Below are 22,573 nucleotides of genomic sequence, written 5' to 3'. Positions count from 1 at the left end.
GCCTAATGACTAACACCTTAATTTCATAGCTAAATAAATCCTATCTACAGAAGGAAATCTAAATCAAGAGCCCTAGTGTACTTTCATGAAGAGAGCCATCCCCCCACTCTTCAGCAGCTTCCATCAGTTGTCTTTTTAAAATCTGTATTTGCTTTCCATTTAATTTTACTCCTGAATGTCCTTCCTCTTTCCTACGCTAGTGAGAAAAAAGTAGTGCTAATCACAAACCAAGTATAATTTCCTAATCTGGGCAGATGATAAAACAGAGACACTGAATGTAAGGTGACATGACTTTAGAAGAAAAGGAGATTATTCAGAAATTAGACCAGAATTTCCAAATATCACTTGAGATACATGTTTTATGAAGTTGATTTGGATGGTGATTATAATTAGGAAACTGTTTTTCTGATACACAGATAACTCCATTTCAGAGGGTTATGATAGGTGTATTATTTCCAAATTTATTTAAAAGGAGCCTGTCAGGCAAGGTGAAAGGAGGGATTCCATCACAGAGGTGATTTTTTTTTTTTAATTAAATATTGGGTATGCTTTATCTCAACCAGTGACTAAACCATTAGAAAGAGATGATGACTTCTCTCTTTATTGCTCTCAAATAAACCTGAGCGCCACAGGAAAAGAGTGGGGGGTATGGTGGTAATTATGGTCACGAGGGCTGTCCCTTTCCCTCAAGTCCCTCCTCACCCTCTGACTTATTCTTTCAGGATTTGGGGGTGGAAACCCACAGAGATTGTGTTATGATTTACAATGTCCCACAAGGAATGCCTCTTCCTTTACGAAACCTTTAGTACCGGACAGGAATTCTTGGGAACACCTGATTCATAGTATTTGTCATCCAAAAAGACTCTTTCCTCATCAGAAAAGGTATTATGAGGTTTAAGAGCATAGTCTTAAAGGGGATCAAATACATGGTGATAGAAAGAAATTTTACTTTAGGTGGTAAACACACAATGCAATGTTCATATGCCATATTATTGAATCGTACACTTAAAACCCGTATAATTTTATTAACCAATGTCACCCCAATAAATTTAGTAATAAAAAAAGAACATAGTCCTATTAAACAAAGTGGTCATGGAATTCATCAGAAAGAGAATTTACCTCCATTTAGTTGCCATTGCTGCAAAATTATTCCATCCACGTGCACATTTTGTTTAAGAGCAACAGAGAAGAGACTATGTCAAAGTACTGTGTACAAGGGCAAGTTTCTGCTGTGGGCCTGTGTACTTGCTTTCTCTTTTGCTGATATTTGTGGGACTGACTCCTCAACATTTGAACTTAAGCTCAGATCATCTGTCTTTTTCCCTCTCCTCACTCAGTCACCAAGACATGACATTCTTCATGGTATTTCTCAATGTCTGAAACTATCTTATTTATTGATTGGTTTGTTTGCTGTCTAGATTCCTCCACTAGGATACAGGTAACTTGAGAGCAGGGACCTCGTTTGTCTTCCTCATTAATGTGTCTCATCATCTAGACATTTGTTCAATGAGCTAGACTGAATGAATGCTAAAGTAAAGAATTACCATCGTCATTGCTAAAAATGCCTTGTCCCTGAATTATCCCTAATTGACTTGATACTTGGGGTAAGGCAAAAGTTTCTACTTAGAATTAATGATCGTAACTCAAATGAATTACTTGATTTGGTGCTTTATGTTCCAGTTTTGCCATCTTCTCTGTTTTAACAAACATCTCCAAGTGTATGCTGGATTTCACCTTGCCCTGTGCATCAGAAGGTTTGGGAGATAAAAACCATCCTAGGTAGCAAGAAGACATGGCAAAGTGGCAAGAAATTAAAACAGATGCAGAGGTAAGAGGAGAAGAAACTGAAATATGAACTAGGGCTGTTTAAGGAGATAGTTTCATTTTTGGGTCCTGATATTTTAGCTCAGAACGGGGTTTTAGGTACTGTGAGCTCTTTGTTTTGTTTTGTTTTCCCACTGCATGTGATAATGTCATCATTTATTTTTAAATGGTCCCAAGTTGCAGATTTAAATTTATTTCACATCAATTACTTAAAATTAAAATTACTTTAAAATTACTTTTAATAGGAAGAAATGAGGCAAGGACATATATAATCTACTATTTTTGAAGAACTCTAACAAATACATGTTTGGCCGTGAACTCCAAAGTCTCACTAAAACAAAGAGATAAAAAATCCACCTAAAATATATTTTCCTTTGTTTAGTCCTTGGGGGAAAATGTCAAGTATTGCAATTTAAAATTACTTTCGTCTAACATTTTTGTCCCCACTTTTCCCTCCTGAATTCACTATTGTTTTTCAGCAAGCATGATTTCATGAATCTTTAATATTAAAGCAACTAGAATTTCTAATTCAACTTTGGAAGACTTACTTTACTCTACAGAGCTATTTTGAACAAACGGCATGTTTACTTACAAAATTGGGAGATGGGGGCATCCAGCTGAGGCACATTCCCTCCCTTGGCATTGAGTTTCTGGACTTGGGTCGGGGGCACAGGCTTGTGTGACTGCCCGGTGGCCCGATACATGGCTTGGACCCACAGTATTCGATCTTGTTCATCATCACTCGCAAATATCACGGTGTCTCCTTCTTTGACTGCATTGAAGAAGGCTCGGCCGCCCTCCAAACCTTTAATAAAAGGGAATAAAAACTCCTAAGCTGAGCTGCAATGTTCTTGGCAGGACTGAGCCTTGAGAAAGGCGGTTTCTGTTGCTTTTCCTTTGGCTGGAGAGGGGAGGAGCTATTTATCTGACTCCAGGATGGGAAGTCCGACACCCATTTGGCCACAGAGTGGGACCATGATGTTAAAGAGATGTTTCGAGCATGGCTCTTGTCTCTGCCTGAGGATAGAATTATTAGACAGGCTGCCTATGGGCTGGGTAAACACCTATCTGTAAATATGCTACTATTCTTCTCATCTTTTAAACAAACAAACAAATAAACAAAAACATCTCTTGACCCCCACCTCTCCCTTCAGCTGCTGTCCTATTGTTCTTCTCTTTACTGTATAGGGAGAATCTCTACCAGGGCTGTTCAAATTTAAGTCCACATGTGAATCCACAGGAATCTGGGTAGAAAGCAGCTTATGATTCAGTATGTCCAGGGAAGAGCCTGAGATTCTGCATTTCTAACAAGTTCCTGGACAATGAAGACGACATTAGTCCAAGGACCATATCTCTAGTACCAAGGGTCTCTCTCAACTATTCTGCCTTAAAGCCCCTTCAATCAGGCTACAACCCCACTGAAACTTGTCAAGGTCACCGATGACTTCCACACTGCTGAATCCAGTGATCAATTCAAAGTCCTAATTTTATTTGATCCTTCTACTTATCAGCAGCATTTGACACTCACTCTATTTTCTTTGAAATGCTTCCTTCACTTGGCTCCAAGTCACCTGATTTCCTCCTCCCTTCCCAGCTGCTGCTTGTCAATCTTATTTGCTGGTTCCTCTTCCTCCTCCTGCCCTTTAAATCTTGCAGCATCCTGGTGTTCTGTCCTTGGACCTCTTCTTTTCTTTATCTACATCCTCTCCCCCAATGATAGCATCCAGTCTTAAATAGCATGAATATGCTCATGGTCTCCACATTTCTCCCTCCATCCTGGACCTCTCCCTTTGAAATGCAGACCTGAATATCTAATGGTTTTCTTGACTTCTCCACATGGAAGGCTAATAGGCATCTCAAGCTTATTATAGTTGACACCGAACTCCTGGTCTTTCTCCCAAACTCCTCCATAAAGCTGAGCGCATCCCTTTATTTGCTCAAGCCCACACCTTGGGGTCCTTTTTGACTCCTCGCTTTTTTTCGCTACCCATTTCCAATGGAATCCTGATGGCTCTACCTTCAGGACATTATACTCAAATTTGACCCTTTCTTCCATATCTAGTGCTGCCACCCTGAATCTAGCCATACTCATCTCTCACTTGGATTATTTTAATAGCTTCCTATCTGATCTGTCTGCCTCCATCCTCACTCTCTATAGTTGATTCTCAACATGGCAGCCAGAGTAATTGACTTAGCAAGAGAGTCATGTCATGTCGCTCCTTTACTCAAAACCTGCCAATGACTCTCATTTTATTCAGAGGATAGTGAAGGTTCTGACAAAGCCTGCAAGGCTCCACATGAATTGACCCTGTACTGTTTCTACCCTCATATCCTCCTCCTACTCCCTTTCTCATATGCACATGCATGTACTCACTTCGTGGTGGTTGCACTGGCCTCTTGTTGTTTCTTAAACACTCCAGGTATGTTCTCACCTCAGGACCTTTGCACTTGTTTTCTGTGCTTAGTACTTGTCCTCCAGATATCTGCATGATTCATACCCTCACTTCCTTCACGTCTTTGCTCAAATGTCATAATTTTGTTCAAGCCTTCCCTCACCTCCATCCCTCGTTACTCATCTCTCTTGCTTCATTTTTCTCTATACCTCTTATCAACATCTAACAAACTATATAATTTGCTTTACTTTAAAAGGACAAGGGGGTTTGTCTGTTTTGTTCATTGCTGTGTCCCTAGTACCTAGATTGATGCATGGCATATAGTAGGTGCTCAACACATGCTTTTCGAATGAATAAATGAACACTTTAAATCCATGTTTTTTCGCAGGCAGCTCTCAAGGTTAAAATTTAGAGAGAGAAAGGTTGAAGCCTCTCTTTGGGCTCAGGCCCAAGTTACATCATGTCTACCAATGTGCTCCAAAAGTCTATATTTTGGGGTCACTGGGTACTCTCTTGCCAGAAATAAATCTTCATGTATTCATCAAATTCCTTATCATCACCCCCCCAATTATCAGTTAAAAATGAGAGGATAATGATTGGAGTGATTAGCATTCCCAAATTTCCAACAAGGCCCAGTCACTGTTTGGCCAAACCTGTTTGGCACTTGGCATTGGACAAGATTTCTGGTGACATGAAAACTTCTCCAGTGTGTTGATAATATTAATTCAGCTGTGCATTCCACAAGAGTGGTTGTGAATTGGTAGTTTTGCACTTAGAATTTCCAGAGATTCTAGAACAATAAATAGCTAATTTTTTATATGAAAGTTCTAGTGGGACAGCATTTTTAACAAAAACATTTTCGTGGTTACAATTATGAGAGAATATTTTGCCTAATTCCTTATAGAGGGTTTTAAAATGTGCATTTTGTTTAGGATAATGTACAGTTAGCAAGCTGGGAAAATCCGATGAGACAAATGGATGGCGTGATAAACAGGAAAGTTCCGGAGGGGGTGAGAAGAAGAAGAAAAGCTTCGAGGGATGCTTCAAGCCCTGAGAAGTGGGCAAGAAGGAGCTTAAAAGAAGAGTGGTTAATAGACTTTCTGTAGTGTAATCTCATGGTAACCTTTGGGATGAGCTACTTTGATACTGTAAAAGAATGCCAGGTAGACACCCCTGGATGGGAACTTCCCCGTTTCCAACGTCTCCCCTCTCTCACAGTCTGTCGTTGGAGTGGGGAGGCTACGTTTTTGGAGCTACTGTCAGAAAGTCAGTTCATGGGGTTGCCTCGGGAAATAAAGAGGTAGAGATAGAAAGATGCTAAGAAGTTTTCAGATTTTTATTTAATCCTTCCAACAGCCTCCTGAGTAAGTACTATTATTCCCACTTTATAAATGAAGAAACTGAGAAAAGGCGATAACTGGCCCATGAACACAACGTAGGGCTGTGAGCATCAGAGGTGGGCTTCTAATCCTGGCTTTCTGACTCCAGAGCTGACGACTGTAACCACTGTGCTGTATGACTACGAAGCCTGGGCCACATGGCTGGCACACAGTAACAGCTCTCTGAGGATGTTACTAACAGAATGAAGCCTAATCGTGGAGTGAGCAGGGCAAAGAGAAACGTCTAAAGCAGCAGAAGCAATGACAATGAGAGTAGTGGAGAGCAACAGAGCTTTTTCAGAAAACATGGGAGACCAAGACACACCAACAAGCGCAAGGAAAGAGTAAAGCAAGCCAGTTGTAAGAAAACCAATGGAGGAGAAAGCAAAATGAACATCAGTGCATGCTTTAAGGCAGCAGAGTCTTGGATGAGGTAGCGATCCCCAGGTCTGAATCCGCAAAATGCTATATACGACAGAGCACGGGCTCTCTGTGGAGTACCCCACAGGTACTGACCTGTCAAGAACAAGAAGATACATCTGGGAACAGATGGAGGCAGACCAGGCAAGGAATTTTGGCCTGCTCCCTTGGGGAGAGACTGGCTAACGACACACATGGATGTAGTCTATTTGTAATGGTAAAGTTATTGAAGATTTAATTTAGTCATTTAAATTGTTCCGTTGAATTATTCTGAATCAGTATCATTTAATTTGAAGATTTCATTACTTAATCTAATAGGAATTGAGAGATTGTCTCATACTCTCTAAACCATATCTATGGAAAGGTAAAGTGAAGCATTTTCATCTGTAACTTAAAATGAGTAGCTTATATGTAAAATTTACATAGTTATCTACCAATTCCCCAGATTAATATTTCAAGGATCTCAAAACTGATAGTGTCAATTTGGCCTGAATGGTGGTGTCTAGATGACTACTAGATCCCAGGCTGGTACAAAGGCAAGGACATCCACAGCTACAACGCTACCTGTCCCATAAACATCTCCACCAGGTGGTTTCACTGACAACCTGGACAAAGCCAAGAGGAGGAGGGGGACAGATGGACTCAGATGTCCTTCTCTACTTGCATACTCACTTTTCAGGGGAGCAATTGGGAAGGCTCTTCACATCTCTGTGGACATTGGCTAAATTGTACATTATTTCGCTCTCTAGCTGGGAAAATTTACTGTGGATAAGAAGCCCTGACAGGGCTTATTGAAATATGAGGATTCTACCTTCTCTCCTTCTGGTTCATATGTTAGGTTTGGGGCCCAGGAACTTCTGTTTTTAACAAGCGCTCTTTAAGAAATTCCGAGTTAGACTTTTCTTATGACAATTGGAAGTATTTAAATTTCATTTTCAATCAAATGTTATTTCGAAAATAAATAGGACTTGGCACACAGAAAGGCAGAGAAGAAGCCGCTTATTATTCTCAAGAACATAATCAATTTACTTTCCATTTACATCTTTGGTAAAGGAATTTATAAATTATATCCTATGGGACCAATGTGGAAAAAAAAGGAGAAGCTTTTATAATTTATGCGCACACTCCTTTTGCATGTAGATAGAACAGCTCTCTCCCCACTCCTGCCCTCCCATAGGAAGAGAATTCTGCTTTCATATGATAAAAATAACAACTATAGCTTTGCTATAGCTGTATACATAGCTACGTTTTACTGCAAGTGCCAAAAGGTGACATGAGCTAGACCTCGAGTTCCAGCACAGTTTCTTCCTTCACAAAACGGGATGACAATCCTGGTCCTATCAACTTAGTGAATAAGATTATGATGATGACCAAGTACAATCATGTCAAGGAAAAGAGTGGTGAACTGGCTTAAAAGGAATTATTGTCACGAGATGTGATCATTTTTCCTCCTCATATTGGCTCCTTATCCTCCCACTTTTTAACATGCGGGTCTTAGGAAAGACCAAATCTATTTTTCTGAGGGGAACTCAATGGTTTGAGAAGATCACAAACCATCACAAAACACCCTGAGGGCTGGTTTTTTAGTGCAGGAGCCATATTCTTTCAACAAGATGTTGCATGAAATTGTTTCAATAGAACTCAGAGGTTCTATTCATTATGAAGGATTTCCAGATAGAGCCTTTAATTCACTTCTTACATGGTCAGCTCTTTATCATGCTCTGGCAGGATGCTAATTACCATTGGAAGTCTTAGGGTGTGTGGCTGGTCCAAGTCATTCAGGTTTGGGATGCTGAAGGTACTAATTTTCCTAAGTGGGCCAGGCCTAAGGCTTTCCCTGCCACACCTTTTCAGGTTAACGGCCCATCTTCTCTCAAACTCTGTTTTTCTTTTTTGTGTATTTTGTTGCATGTGGAAGAGCAATATGGGAGTAGAAAAAAAGGTTTTGGGCCAAATAATGCAGTATGGTTGGAAATGCTTCCCTTGTGCAGATTTGGCATAAAAATAAACTTCTCTGGGAGAGGGCTGTTGGTGCTTGTTGTTCATTAATATGCTGAAATGATTTCACACACATCCCCCCCATTCTGAAGGTTCTTTGAGGCTGATTTCTATTCATTTTTTTTCTCGGAAAAAGATAAAATGGGGGTGGGGAGAGGTGTGAGGGGCAGGATGTAGAACTTATGAGAAATACAACCATTTGTGTGGTTCTCTTAGTTACATAAGCCTTAGGAGCTTAGATGTCTATGCTTGTGGATTGGTCTCTTCATAGGAAAAAAGATATTCAATGAGGGCTTTCTTTTCAAATGCCATCAGCTAACCTTGAATTGTAATGAACAGAGATGGCTAGGCTTATTTGGACACAATACCTTCCAAGGCCATATATCACTGGTGAAAAACAACACACACACACACACACACACACACACACACACACACACACACAAATGGTCCTTGGTGTGCACATAAAATTTATTTTTCAGTTTTTTTTTTTTTTTTTGGCATTCTAGGGTGGAGTAAATATTTGTGGGCATAGCTATGTAATAGAAAATATATGATGTTTTCTTTTTGATTTTACAAGGATTCCTTGATTAAAACTAAAGCTCTTGATTAAGATGGCATTTACTCAACCAGAATAGAAATTCTACAAGATCAGGGACTGTGGCTTTCCTGGTCACCTGTGAAATCCTGGGAACACAGCTGAATGCTGAGCATGGAGTAAGTACCCAGTAAGTATTAGTTGACCACTGATTTGGGAAGGGGGAGAGTTTTGTGGGCTCATGGTTAGAGGGTGTGTGGGTACCTGGCTGGGGGTCGGTGTAATCCACAGTGTAGCCATCCAGTTGTAGAAGTTCCTGAGGCTCTGCTTTTTTCTCCCGATAACTGCACATGGCAAAGGTGTACTGACTGACCTGGGAAAGAAAAGCACAGATTATGAGGTGGGCCCCTAGAACCCATCATCCTTCACCCTTTAAGCACGTCCTTTCCCCTGAGGCCCTGCACTCAGGAGATGGTTTCAAAGTGAATTTCTATCACCTTCTGGCTGTGTGATGTGGGACAAGTTACTTAGCCTCTCTGGTCCTCTGTTACCTCAGCTATAGACTAGATATAATCTGAGAATCCACCTCCTTACTCTCTTATTGTGAGGATTAAATGAGTTCACATGTGGAATGTGCTTAGAATCTTTTCCTGATGTTTAGTAATTGCTTGATAGTAGTTAGCCATTATCATTATTGCTGTTAGTTTAATTAGGTTAAGATGAAATCACCATTTTTGGAGGTTAAAATTGGTCGAATAGTGGCAATTGTATAGGTTTTACCTAACATGACTCTGGTGCTAGCTGACACTGCCAAGCTCACAGACATAACACAGGCTTTTGGTCAGAAGTTAGGGACAACACTATTTTTGCTCCAACTTTTAAATATTTTTTTTAGTATTTCACTTTTTGCAGGCCAACTCTCAGCACCAAGCCACACATTTTGTCCCCCCACCCCTCCTTCCACTGAGGGAGTGCCTTTGAAAAGTCTTCCCTTCATCTGAGACAAATGCAGGAGTGACATGCTGTCATAATCAATGAGTGCTTGATTGCTAGGTGCCAGTCATGGTAGAGCTATCCTTAGCCTCGACAGCATGGCTATTGTCACTGGTGCAGGCCTCACTATCGACATGAGCATGCATGCCAGTGCCAGGTGGGCACTCTGCGGCTGCAGGCGGGCCTTCAGGACCTTGTCGCCACGGTGCATTCAGAACCAGAGTGGATACTTAGCATTTCTAAATCTGGCTTGTCTGCAACGAGCCCATGGGAGAGCGAATATCCTTCGGGCTTTGGGTTAAAAGCTTGTGGGCATATTTACTATCTATGGATGTCAAATGTCTTGGCGAAGTAGTGCCATATCCCTCATCTCTTAGTTCCCTTTATTTAAAGAGACATTTTTTAAGTAAACTTTCATCCCTGCTGGGGACATGTTAGTCTCTTTCTCCACGGTGAGATTTATCTTTTTTAAAATGCTGATAAGAAATTGGCACTCGCAAGTGCTGCACACATCTCCTGCACAGTCTGTACGGCCTGAAGGTCTTGGTGGCAAGATAAAGGGAGTCCATGGGAGAATGTTTTACTGGTTCGTTTATCTGTTGCTGCCCTCTGTTGGTTCCTGATGAAAACTTTCTGCACAACTTTGGTTCCTTTATAATGCATATAGTATGCAGAACCTTACATTGCAAGGTCTTGATGGGATTCAAGGGAAATATAAGGCCAGATCACTAAGAGAATTTCCATAAGTGGAAAAAAAAATATTCTTCGTAATGAGCAGAACAACTGATAGCATTTTCTTTTCTTAAAAACGAGGTTTAAGAATGTAAGCTTGGTGCTCACTCAGGCCTGGGGCTCCATCTCAGGTCTGATAAGTTGTCACCCATCTAAATCTCAGAGTCCTCATCTGCATTTATACCTGCATGTTATTGGAGCTAGAGGATTAATTGAGCAGTGAAAGCCTTAATACAGCATGTGCGACACTCACATAGCAAACAATATATGCATTATGTAAGTAGTTTCCTTGCATCCGGTACTAACATTCTAATGTAGAATAGCTGAGTAGGTATTTTGGCCTACTAGATTATGAATCTTTTGAAAGTTGGCCTAGAGAGTCATACATCTTGGTTATAATTTCCTTTCCATAAACAAAATCCACCATACAATGGACATTCACTAACTGAGTCTCATTGGTTCTAGAAAGTTGAGTGCGTATAATTTAATAAAGAGGTTTTCTCCTCGCAAATTTACATACGTTCTTCTAAGCACAGCACCAGGCTTTTCCAATTCATTGCTGATTCCACAGATAACTGATCCCCCATGCTTGTCCCTGCCTCCCCCCACATCCATCCACCAGCATGACAGTGGTCACAGATATAGCTGGAACAGTGGGATGGTGATTTTCACTTGTCTTTGGCAACACAAGAGATGATAGTTTGCTAATATAACGATTACCCAAACTAATAGAGAGTTTCAGACACTCACTTGAGATCAGAAAAAAAAAATCACAACAGAAGGGTATTATTTCAAGATCATGCATTTACTATTACTACTCGCTTTGGGCTTTTTGATTTTTCCTCTTCTATTTCGGTTGCTTCTTTCTTGGAGCACTGTCTGCTGCTGCCCTCTTCTGGCAATACTGTGCAAGTTGTTTCTGACAAACGCGCTAAAACAAACTTGAGTTGGTGTGTTAAGAACATTTCAACTTGAGATTTGGCAGTTTATTTTAGGAAATAAAGGAGGGGCAGAAGTGATTTTTCTTTGAATATGTTTCATTAATGCACGTTTGTAGGGCTACCTCTGTTTTTCTAGAGCGCTCAAGGATGAGTGAAGAGCAAAGGTTTGGGAGCTTGATATTTTTTTAAGCTTCCAGAAGACATCGCTAAATAAATGAAAGCTATTCCCAGTAAAATGCATGTTTCTCTGTCACAGAGGGGTTCAAACTGTATTTTGATGAAAATTAATGAGATAGTGCTATTGTAATAATGGAATAGAAGCTTAAAGTACATGTTGGAAGTCAGTCAGCCACCCCAGCCTGAAAAGCCGGGACTAGAATGATGGAAAATATGAAGATCTAGTGATTGCAAATGACCGGCCGACATCTGAAAGTGCACTCTTGAAGGAAGGGCTTAACAGACAACAATTTTTACATCTTTGGGATTTTCAGCTGCTATGTACCTTCTCATGGAATCATGGGATGAGTTGTAGGGACTTCTGAGGCTACAGTCTTTGAGGTTTTGTTTTAAAGGTGGTTGAATCTTAGGTGGTTGAATCTTAGGTACACAAGAAACCCCTTAGCTCATTTCCAAACACTTATTTAAATTAGAAAAAAGTTTGAAATAATATTTCTTAAAGAGTGGATGAGGCCACCCTTGCTAGAGTATTTGTATATATTGGGGGCAGGTTATAAATAAGCAGATTTTTAAGTCAGACCAATTGAAACAGAATGTCAGGTCAGGGTGGACCTCAAGAGTCACTCTGATAAATTTAATAAAAAATAGCATCTGTAAAATACAAAAATAAAAAAGTGTATGAAATATAAAAATAATATATTTTTCATAATTGTCTCAGATATTGATGCACACAAAAGTTGGAGAACCATTATTTTATCATATAAAAGCTGTCTAGAAATGTTAAAGTGTCCTAAGTTTCAATTATATTTAGCAATTAGAGCCTAGTTATGAGGTAAGAGGGTCAGTTCTTTCTTGTCTCCAACTTTCCCTTCTTTCTCCCATCACCCATGGAAGACGACAATACTTGGACATACAACTAATAATAGAATACATTTTATATAATCTCCTTTTCTTTTCTTTACTATCTTTCTTTGAGAATGACTCAGCTGTTATTTTTACTGAACCCTGGTCACTAATCCTTGTCCAAAGTTCATATACTACATTTTAGAAAAGAATTCTTTCTTTATGTCAGATTGATTGATTGATTGGTTGATTGATTGATTCATTCATTTATTCATTCAACAAAACTTAGTATATTTGGTGTTGGGAATACAAATATATACAAAACCAGATATGGTTCCTACCCTAATGTCTAGTAGAAAGGCAGATATTAATAGCATATCAGAAATGTCTAACTTTAATGGTAATAAACGTTAAAAAGAGAGATGGATGATACTGTAAAAGCTTGGTGATATGGTCTAGTTGGGTGATCAGGGAAGGTTTTCATAAGGAAATACTGACTGACTGAGCCAAGATCTGAGAATGGAGAAAATTTGTATGATGCAAAGCACAGAATTCCTGACGTGGTTGTGTATGGAGAATCACAAAGTCCAAATGCCAGACTCCTGATTGTCACAGACACGAAGGCCACTTAGTGGAGTAGAGGGAGACTACTCCAATCAAACCGGGATTTGATTCTCAGTTCAATTATTCTGGGTTTGTAATCTCAGGCAGTTCACTTAATTTTACTGGGACTCCATTTCATTATCTTTAAATAGAGATGATGATAACCACTGTGAGACATTTCTTATGTTTGCATGCAAAGCACTCATTTCCCTGTGGTGACTGAATCTTGATTTTCCATGGGGAATCGCCTTCTTCACCACTTTCAGCCCATATAGTTTGTGTAGGGCTAATTGTGCCTCTAGACGAAGGTAGGGTGGGTGGGACAGACGTGTGGCCAGGTCTGGCCAATCATCCTTTCATCTCCTTGGCAAGAGTGATTGGTGCAGGGATGGGCACCTGACCACTTTGGGCCAATGAAAGCTCAACAGAGGCCTCTGCTAGAACTACTGGGAGTGAAATGCTTTGTTTCCTCTAGGGCTGCTAAACTATTCTAAGCCCTGACTGACCAGATTCCAATGCATGAAGAGAGCTTGATTGAGGGCAAAGCCGGTTCAGAGGAAAGCAGAGGCAGGAGACGTTATATATATAGAGAGAGAAACTTAGTCTTGATTGTTTTGTTTAAGCCCTGGATGTAGCCATGCCAGTAGACTCTAGTTAATTACTAGCTTAATTAACTAACCAATACAATTCTTCCCCTTTTCAAATTTAAGCTAGTTTGGATTGATCATTGTCATCTGCAACAGGAATATAAATATAAATGCCCTTTATGGTAATTGGGAAGCTAAGTAGGAAAAATAAACATTCATTCATAGTTATAAATCACTCACTTATATGTCTTACAATTCATTTTCATGGTTAAGTTATTTTAATCCTGTTTCCTGGTGACAACTGCTGTATTCCAAGGCATTTTAATTATTTGACAATATTTCATCTCATTCAGACTTAGTAATTTCTCTGAAAGCTGGAACAGTGAGAGTTTTTAGTTATATTATTTGTAGTGAATCATAAATAGGATACAGATTTAGGGGTCACATTTGTTCTATCTGATGCAAAGTAAGTAAGTGCTAGAAATCGTATACACATAAAATTTCTTTGAGTCTCAGTCCCACCTAAGTGCTTGGAGTCATGGAAGGTTTTGCGAGTCAGACCTATATTAGATTTCATATTAGCTGTCTATGAACCATTGACCTTGGGCAAGTCATTCAGCCACTCTCGGCCTCAGTTTCCTCTAATGTAAAATGGGGATAAGACTTGTCCTCACTATAGTACACAAAGGTTGTGAAGACCAACTGATGACCACTTTGTAAACTCTGAGAGACCATATAAATAAAAGCAATTATTAGCATTATTAGAGTAAACACAGACTATTTCGGTTTGCATGGTGCTAACAGGAGTGAAATACTTAAGAAATATTTTGGCTGAAGACCAATCAAAAACCGATTTTAACTCGAAATATTATAGGCATAGAAGAAAAACAGTAAAACAAAAAGATGATAGAGATGAGAATTTCTAGCCTGGTATAGATGATGAGTTGGCTGTTTCACTCCTCCCCTTACCCACCCACGTGGGGAGCTCCAGGTGGAATTGGTACCTTCATCATTAGCATTGGTCACCATCCTAACAATGTGTTTGGTCCTTACTATGGCCCCTGGGGTTTAGAATGAGTGTACCCAGCAATTTCTTGACTTGAGGTGCTGAGGACCCATTTCCCTTTAATCTTTGGCTTAGGATCCAAAGTCATGTCCTTAGGGCAGGGGTGGACCAATACGGGTCCGTGGCCTGTTAGGAACCGGGCAACACAGCAGGAAGTAAACTATAGTGAGTGAGCAAAGTTTCATATGTATTTGCAGCGGCTCTCCAGCATGAGCATCACCACCTCAGCTCCACCTCAGATTATCAGGCATTAGATTCTCATAGGAGCACCAGTCCCTGGTGCCAAAAAAAATTGGGAACCATTGCCTTAGGGGATATACTGGAATTTCAAGGACCAGGACTGAGGAAGGTTTGTTTCGTCATTTGCACATAATCATCTATTTAGCTACTCTGGTGCTCAGCTCCATGGAGAACATAAACTCTGAGAGGGTGTGGTGTAAAGGGAATGGGAGCTTTCATTTTACAAGGGAAAATGTTTCTCCAAAGGTAGTCTCTGGACAGCCTTCATCAGTACTCTCGGCATGCTTGTAAAACACAGATTTCTGGGCCTCGTCCCAGATCTGCTGCATCTGAGTCTTCTGAATGGCACCTTGGGATCTGCATTTCGAAGAATACACAGTGCAGGGATGCTAGGTCTTAACTTGGTGAACATTATCTTATCTTGTAGGATCACTTAAGTCTCTGGCCCAGAAACACCCTACAAGTGCTTCATTCCTTTCTCAGGGCAGACTCTGGCTACATCTATAATAATTTTAGCCCTGATTCTTAAAAATGGGAATTGCTGCTTTGGTTCAACACCGCTGTGAGAATGTCCTTTGTCCTCGGTTAGTAGGAAGTCCGTTTATAACCAATCTTTTGATTCTCCAAGGTAGTAGCACTAAAAGGAAATTTCACTTATGGAGAATTTTAATAGTTCTGTATTACAGACATACATGTAGACTCTGTGTGCATGTGAGTGTCTGTGTGTGTGTGTGTGTGTGTGTGTGTGTGTGTGTGAGAGAGAGAGAGAGAGAATAGGGCAGGAGAGGAGATGATTTTGAGGAGACTGATGTTGGGTGTGTTTTTCTCAGGATTTTCAAATGCATTTCCTTTTATTAAATCTCATGGAATTCATAATCATATTGGAAATTATGTGTTGCAAACTCTCTATAGAAAACACTCCATAAGACCTAACATCTGAGTGAGAGAAACATTCAGTAAGTCACTGGGATAGACATGCTTCTTGTATGGTGGTTTTCACACCATTCTCCACAGAGCTCCCTCTGAGGCTGCCTGGAAACTCAGGGTAGCCTTAGTGGAATCTGCTTCCTTCCCCAGCTCTCTCACTCCCTCCCAAACTGTCTAGAGGGCTTCACCTGGTTTCACTTGCATTTTGAGTGGAAGGATTTGGTGCCTAAAAAAAAAAAACAACTGAAAATAATTTGTATGTATGACTAAATTCAACACTGCATGCAGCTGTAGGATGCTGATCACCACTTTTGGACTGCCATCCTTCTCTTCAAGCAACCTGGGATATTTTTTCCTCCCTTGAATAGGGCCAACACTTGTGCCCTTGACTTTATCTCATGCAACTATGTTGGTATTGGAGTTGTTTCAAAGGGGGTGTTTTTTCTTTGTCATTTTGATAAAGCACCTGTAGATGTGATGACTTAAACGACAGAGAGGAAAAAATGGGAAGAGTCTAAAAATAATGCAGTATTTTCTAAGGAGGACCCCGAAATTGCCTTTATACATTGCTGTGGTGAACAGGACAAGAAAAGAAACAGAAGACATGAGTTCTCATCTTTGCTCTTCCATTATATTTGTGATGGTCGGGCTCTCATGTCATTCTGCAGGCCACCAAGGATGTAAGGCATCTGATTTAGGTTGAAACAGGTTTAATCTGGGAGATAGATGTAACCAAAGCATCTCACTGGCTCTTTAAAGTTAATGAGCATCACATGTATGTGAAACATCTCATGAAATCCTCATATTCTTGTGCCTTCCTAGGCAAGATGTTGAGCTTTAGATGGCTTATCCCCTTTTACGGTTTTCACACGTGAGCAGAGCTTGTTTTTTAGCTACTGTGTAATTCTCTTGGTAGAAGCCTCAATGTGAAGGCCCTAAAGCATTTGTGTTCTAGTTGTATGGCCTAAAATCATCATTTTCTCCTTTTTCACCCAGTACATATTGTACAGACATGGCTTCATCGATATTTTTGGCACATTTCCCCTTGTTTTTTTCCCGAAGAGATCCCCTCCGTGCCCCTGCTAAAATCTCTTCCAAAGAAGAGGTCAGCTACTTCTCCTAAGTACGTCATCATTTTAAAGGTTCTCAGAGAAAAGTTGTGTGTGCAGCAGAGCAATAACTGGCTGCCTCAGAGTAGAAGGGTGAGACCACATCCTGGTGAGAGGACCACTTGTCCAACTTCCTCTGGGAAGTGGTCATTCTCCAGGCCATGTGATCTTTCCTTTTTCAGAACCACTCAAGGCATTGCCTGGGCTCTTCTCCTCTCTTCTCTTTCCTCTTTCTTCCACCAAACATTTCCTGCATGCCCACGCCACACACTGAGCAAGAGGATGTGTATGTGTGTGGTGGGGGAAAGAGAGAAGGACACCAAGATGAATCAGAAACAGAATTGGCCTTGAAACAGCATATAGTCTATTGGCGGAGGCCAGAGAGACTCATAAGGAATTCTAACAGAGGCTGCTATGCCGGGTGAGAGTACTGATCCATCCATACTTTAGCATTGCAGCATTGTTTCTTTCAATGTATCTTGTCTCTCCATTTATATTGTACTCTCTTTAGAATGGACATCAGCTGTTTTTGCCTGCCTAGCATCCATTTCTCCTTCTGATAATGACATCCTGATTTTGTATTGGACACAACCCAGTGTGACCGTTAATCAAAGTGCCATGGCCTGCCCCTGCTAAAAGGTGGGTTTGTGATCAACTCAAGTCTCTCTCTCTCACATTTGGCCCTCAAGTGGAGATGCAAAGATAGAAAATAGTCAGAGCCAATTTTGTCTCATTACCACATCAGTGACACTGGCCATGGTTCCTGCCACCTGAATTTTTGGAACTTGTCTGGGTCCTGTTTGTAACAAAGACTAGTCATTCAGCTTTTTCAACAATCCATGACCTACCTCAAGAGCCTTCCAATATATTTTTTTAAAAAAATCTGAATTAGCTTGAGTCTGTTTCTGCTGTTTGTATATAAAGAACTCTAATATATATTCTTCGGGAAATAAAGACTGGACCTCATAGTTTTTCTCTATGACTTATCAATGTGCTTCACACAAAGTAGACGCTCAATAAATATTGGTCAGTTGCTAGTCTGAGGAAATGATCTCAGGATCAAATGTCTTCCGTGGCTTAGCATGGATTATTTTGGGTGTTTGGAATAATTCCAAAGTTTTCCTTTGGCTAATTTATTTTAAGGTTTTGTTGTACTCTGTAGCAATCACAAAAGCAAAGATAACATCTTGTTTACAACCAGAGAGAGGCATTTTGCCTTAGCGGTAGAGACGTGAATAGATCTATAGAAAGTCTGGTGTTAGAAGCTCAGCGTTGGTAGAACTTTCAAGGCCATTTAGATCTAAGAGGCAGTTGCCTCATAGTGAGGTTTCAGAATCGATAGTGATTTAAATACTAGTCAGCGCTTAGAGCCAATAATAAATACTCCGTTAGTCACTAAATTACAAGTTGACTCACTTTATGACGTCTTTCAGAGTACAGCATAAATTAACTTTTTGCAAATTGAATTATAGTTTACATGCTCTAGTGGAATCTTCAGATTAAATGAGGCAATGGCAAATTCCTCTGTAAACTGAAAAATCCTGATGCAAAAGGCAAACAAACCAAAAAAAAAAAGAAAGGAAAAAGGAAGGATTTTCAAGGGCATGTATCACTATTTCTGGAAAATTTTGTTTTTCTTAAAGAAACATTTGAGAATATGTGTTTCAGGAGGTTAAATATAGTTATAGAAGGTCAGTTAAGACTTTGGAAGCCCCGAGCATCAAGAGTAGTGGAATGCTCCCCTATAGGCGATTAAAAATCAAACATACTAAACAATAAAATAGATGTAAAAACTCCAAGTAAATTCTGAATTTTTCCATAATGAGTATCTTAGTGCCTTTAGAAATAGCAGATTCTTCTAAAACAATGTCAATGTCCCACTGTCCTAAACAGGCACATGCTTGCTCCCTCCTTGGGGTCCTCCATCACTGACAAGGGTGGGGGGAGTTCACTTCCACTTACCTTATATAATCCTATATTGTCAGAATTTAAAAAATAATGAGCATGCATCATTTTAAAAAAATTTAAAGTGATATTAAAATAGGAAAAAGAGCGCAAAGGAGCATCCTGATACTGCAAATGTTCTGTATCCCTCTGAATGGTGGTTGCAGGGATATACGACATGACAAAACTTCCTTGAGCTGAATGCTTGAGCTTTGTGTACTTCAGGTAAGTTTACCTCAATTAAAAAATATTAATTAATCCTATCAAATCCTTAAAACTGATAGCTCTTAAAACTGATATGAGAGTTGAAGAGTTACCTGCACCAACACAAAAAACCTTTTCTTCCATCTCTTCCAGACATTCTTACCGATGGCCCATAAATACCTAAGGGAAAAGAGAAAGACCAGAGTTGCATTAATGCTTGTGCGAGTGCACTGTTTAATGCACTTTACCGAGAAGCTTGGCACTCATAAACCAGGAAATGCACGTGGCTCGGAAACAGCAGATTTTGGAACTGTGTGGCTCAGGCTAAGAAACATCAGGCAAGGTTCACTTCTACTTATAGATGGGGTTGTGGTCATTATCAGACTTGACTTAGATTCTTTGACTGATTCCAGAAAGCACCTTGGAAAATGTTACATTGTAACTTAATTTGTATAAGTGCCAAATGTCTTTTAGGTAGGGAAACCCCTGAAAGGTGTTGTATAAGAGAGAAAAAAGAGTGCTAATTCTCACAACTACCAACTCTTTTATCTCTTGTCAAGTCTCATTCAGGAAAATCTACTCTCACTTTCTTTTGCTGTGATCTGTCAAATGCAGGAATATTACAGGGGAGAAATTTCAAGTCCACATAGAAAGTCCTCCCTCTACTCTTCCCCCTTTCCTCAAGTGCTCTTCTGTTGATGGAAATTAATCTTTATACAGAAAATAAAATAAAAAGGAGGATTAAGAATTACAGAGGCACAGATCAAGGGTGTTTGGAGATTTTAAGATCAGTGTTACTAATTCATTCATGAATTATCCCGTTGGCCTTGTGGATTGTTACATACTGAACTGGCATTGATCAAGGAAGTGAGGCTGGTGGTTTTCAGGCTCTACCGGACCAAGTAAGAAGAGATCTGGTCATACTCAAATACATTCAAATAATCAAGTTCCTAAAATGGCTTTAACTGCTATCAAAACCAACTGGACAACTTCTAAATCCTAACCTCACCAAGAATCAGACAGTTTCATTTTGGAACATAAAGAAGAATACACCCACTTAAAATTTATACTGTTTGACAAATGTCAATGGCTCTTGGGATGGCTGGTGGCCAAAATCTACTCAGATCTTTAAGCCAGAAACTGGGGAGTCATCCTGGGTCCTTCTGTTTCCTTATCTTCATTCATCAGTTATCAACTGCAGCTGATTTTTTACCTCCTGCAAAATTCTTCACTCTGCTCAGTCTTTTCACATCAGACCTCTACTATTTCAGTCTCAGTGCATGTTTTTGCTTCTGTGAAAAACTACAGGGGAAACTCTTAGTGGGTTTCAAGGGCACCAGAATGATTTTCATCTTCCTGGTCATGAGATAGATTCTATCATCTGCAAATGCTATCATGGCTTTTTCCCTGCTAAAACTCCTTCAGTGGCTCTGTCCTGTTTACATGAACAGATCCACTGTTTACATGAACAAACTTTGGCCACTCACATTCCACTTTCATGATTTATCCCATACTTGTCCATCTAGTCTATGATTTACTTGATGTTTTTCTTTAAATTGACTTATGTTACATGAATAGATTTATTTTGCAAGACAATTTTATATTGTAGCCTCGATACACTGATTATATATTATGTAACACACATTAAAATATGTAAGTAACTACTTAACTAATACGTGCTTGTCTGTATATCAGTAAATGATCTTGTGTACCACTAGTGGTATGTATACACTCGGGGAAATGTTAGCTTATAGAGACAAAATCCAGCATCTTGCCCTGGCCTCAAATTCTCTTCATTTTCTGGCCCTGCTTAACTTAGAGTAAGCTTCAGCACATTATATTATCTGCAATTACTCACCACACCATAAAGTTTTACACCTCCATATCTTCACACATGTTATGCTGCCTGGAATATCTTCTCCCTGCTTCTGATGTCGATGTTAGAACTCATCTTCTTCCTAAGTTTAAATCTTTACCTTGATGTCATCACCTCCTGGGTCCCACAGATAAATTCTGCTGGTAGCAATAATTTATTTGCTTTTATATTTATCATATCAACTAAACTGTGAACTTCCCAAGGGAAGAAACCTTCTTTCTAAATTCCTAGCATGGGACCTTCTTTTTAATTTACTAGCCTAATTTCTTATACATTTGACCCTGGAAAAACATGAGTTTGAACTGTGAAGGTCCACTTATATGAAGATTTAAAAAAATAAATGCAGTCAGCTCTTCATATCCGTGGGTTTCACACCTGCAGATTCTGCATCTACAGATTCAATCTACAGTGGACCAAAATAGTATTTTCACCTTCCCAACAGCAGTTTTTCAATCTTGGATTCCTGTGGACGTCAACCTTGATTGAATCTGCGGATGTGAAAGGCTGACTTCAGAGTTAAAAGTCATGTGTCAATTTTCGACTGCGCAGGGGTCAGTGCCCCTAACCAGGACATTGTTGAAGGGTCAAATGTCTATGGTAGGTGGTAAATAAATATTTGCTATATTTTAATTGGATTTGAATGTCATGTTCTTGGAAAACCAGAGTGATCTTTATAAAGATTTCTGATGAGATTTTAAAATGTTGCATAAAAATATGCAATGCATTGCCAAGTTTTTCTTCCAAAAGATATTCCATCTATTTTTATCTCCTCTGCTATTACCCAGTCAAACCACCATCATGGCTGCCTGGCCCATGGCAACAGGCTCCTAATTTGTCTCCCTGCTTTTACTCTTGACCCTGCATGCCATTCATTACCCACAGGCAGAGTGATCTTTCAAATGGGTACATCAAATCATTAATACACTCATTTTAAATAAGGATGGAAAACTAGGGAAGGGTTTAGGCAAAGGAGTGACACAATTATATTTCTATTTAAAATGATCCCAGTGGCTGCTGGGTGGTGAATGCGTTATCGATGGAAGGGGCAAGAAAGAAGGCAGGGTGACAGTTAGAGATGGTTACAATGGTACAGACAAGAGAGAGAGGATGGTGGCTGGACCAAGGCTGAGGACATGGAAATGGTTGGCTGGCTGATAAGCTCATCAGTTCTAAAGCTAACATGATCAGCTCTATTGTTACGTGGATCACCTAGCTGTCCTAGACAGTGTCCTCATCTTTCTTGAAATGGTATATTAACATATTCATAGCAGAAATGGACATCCAAGGAAGGTTTGGCCAAGGACAAGAAGAGAGGGTTATTGGCCTGTTCTGTTTAAGAGATAGCCTTCTAGTTCTAGCTCTGCTGGTTAGTCCGAGGTGTTGGGCAGGGTGCTTAACCTCTTGGTGCTCTGGAAAACAGGGTCAGGGTTGTTGTGGGGATTAAATGAGATGATGCTTGGAAAGTATAAGCATGAGGCATGGTGGGAAGTAGATACACAATAAATGTAAGCCTTATTATAAAATATCTCTGTTTACAGAGGAAAGCATATCATTACTTGTAGTAAATAACAGCTAAATATGAGAAGAGAAATCTGCTTAGACATATGTACATAGATAAAATAAAAGGTCAAATAAAGAAGTGTGTGAAAGGTTTTGCATTTTAGTAATGGCTGGTAAGTTTGTAACAGTCCCATACTTTTCGGGAATTATATCTGGCAGCTCCTACCCATTTTCTCTTTCCCCTTAACTTTAATCCACATAAAGAGATTTGAAACAATG

At 39.8% G+C, this 22,573-nt stretch overlaps 1 protein-coding gene across 4 annotated transcripts in view; it reads right to left on the bottom strand.

The window, feature by feature from the left end:
* The window catches only part of CADPS (calcium dependent secretion activator), a 456,128-nt gene that overhangs the window by 146,959 nt on the left and 286,596 nt on the right, over positions 1-22,573 (bottom strand). For all 4 annotated transcript variants that reach the window (XM_025050754.1, XM_025050752.1, XM_025050751.1 and 1 more), the window contains 3 exons: positions 19,032-19,098; positions 8,817-8,925; positions 2,417-2,629 (listed from right to left, as the gene is read on the bottom strand). In XM_025050754.1, the coding sequence (XP_024906522.1) occupies positions 2,417-2,629; positions 8,817-8,925; positions 19,032-19,098 (389 nt within the window). The remainder of the gene's footprint in view (positions 1-2,416; positions 2,630-8,816; positions 8,926-19,031; positions 19,099-22,573) is intronic.

This window comes from Pteropus alecto, unplaced genomic scaffold (genome assembly GCF_000325575.1).
Source record: "Pteropus alecto unplaced genomic scaffold, ASM32557v1 scaffold75, whole genome shotgun sequence".
In the NCBI taxonomy this organism is placed as follows: domain Eukaryota; kingdom Metazoa; phylum Chordata; class Mammalia; order Chiroptera; family Pteropodidae; genus Pteropus; species Pteropus alecto.
This window is presented reverse-complemented; position numbering and strand designations above follow the sequence as displayed.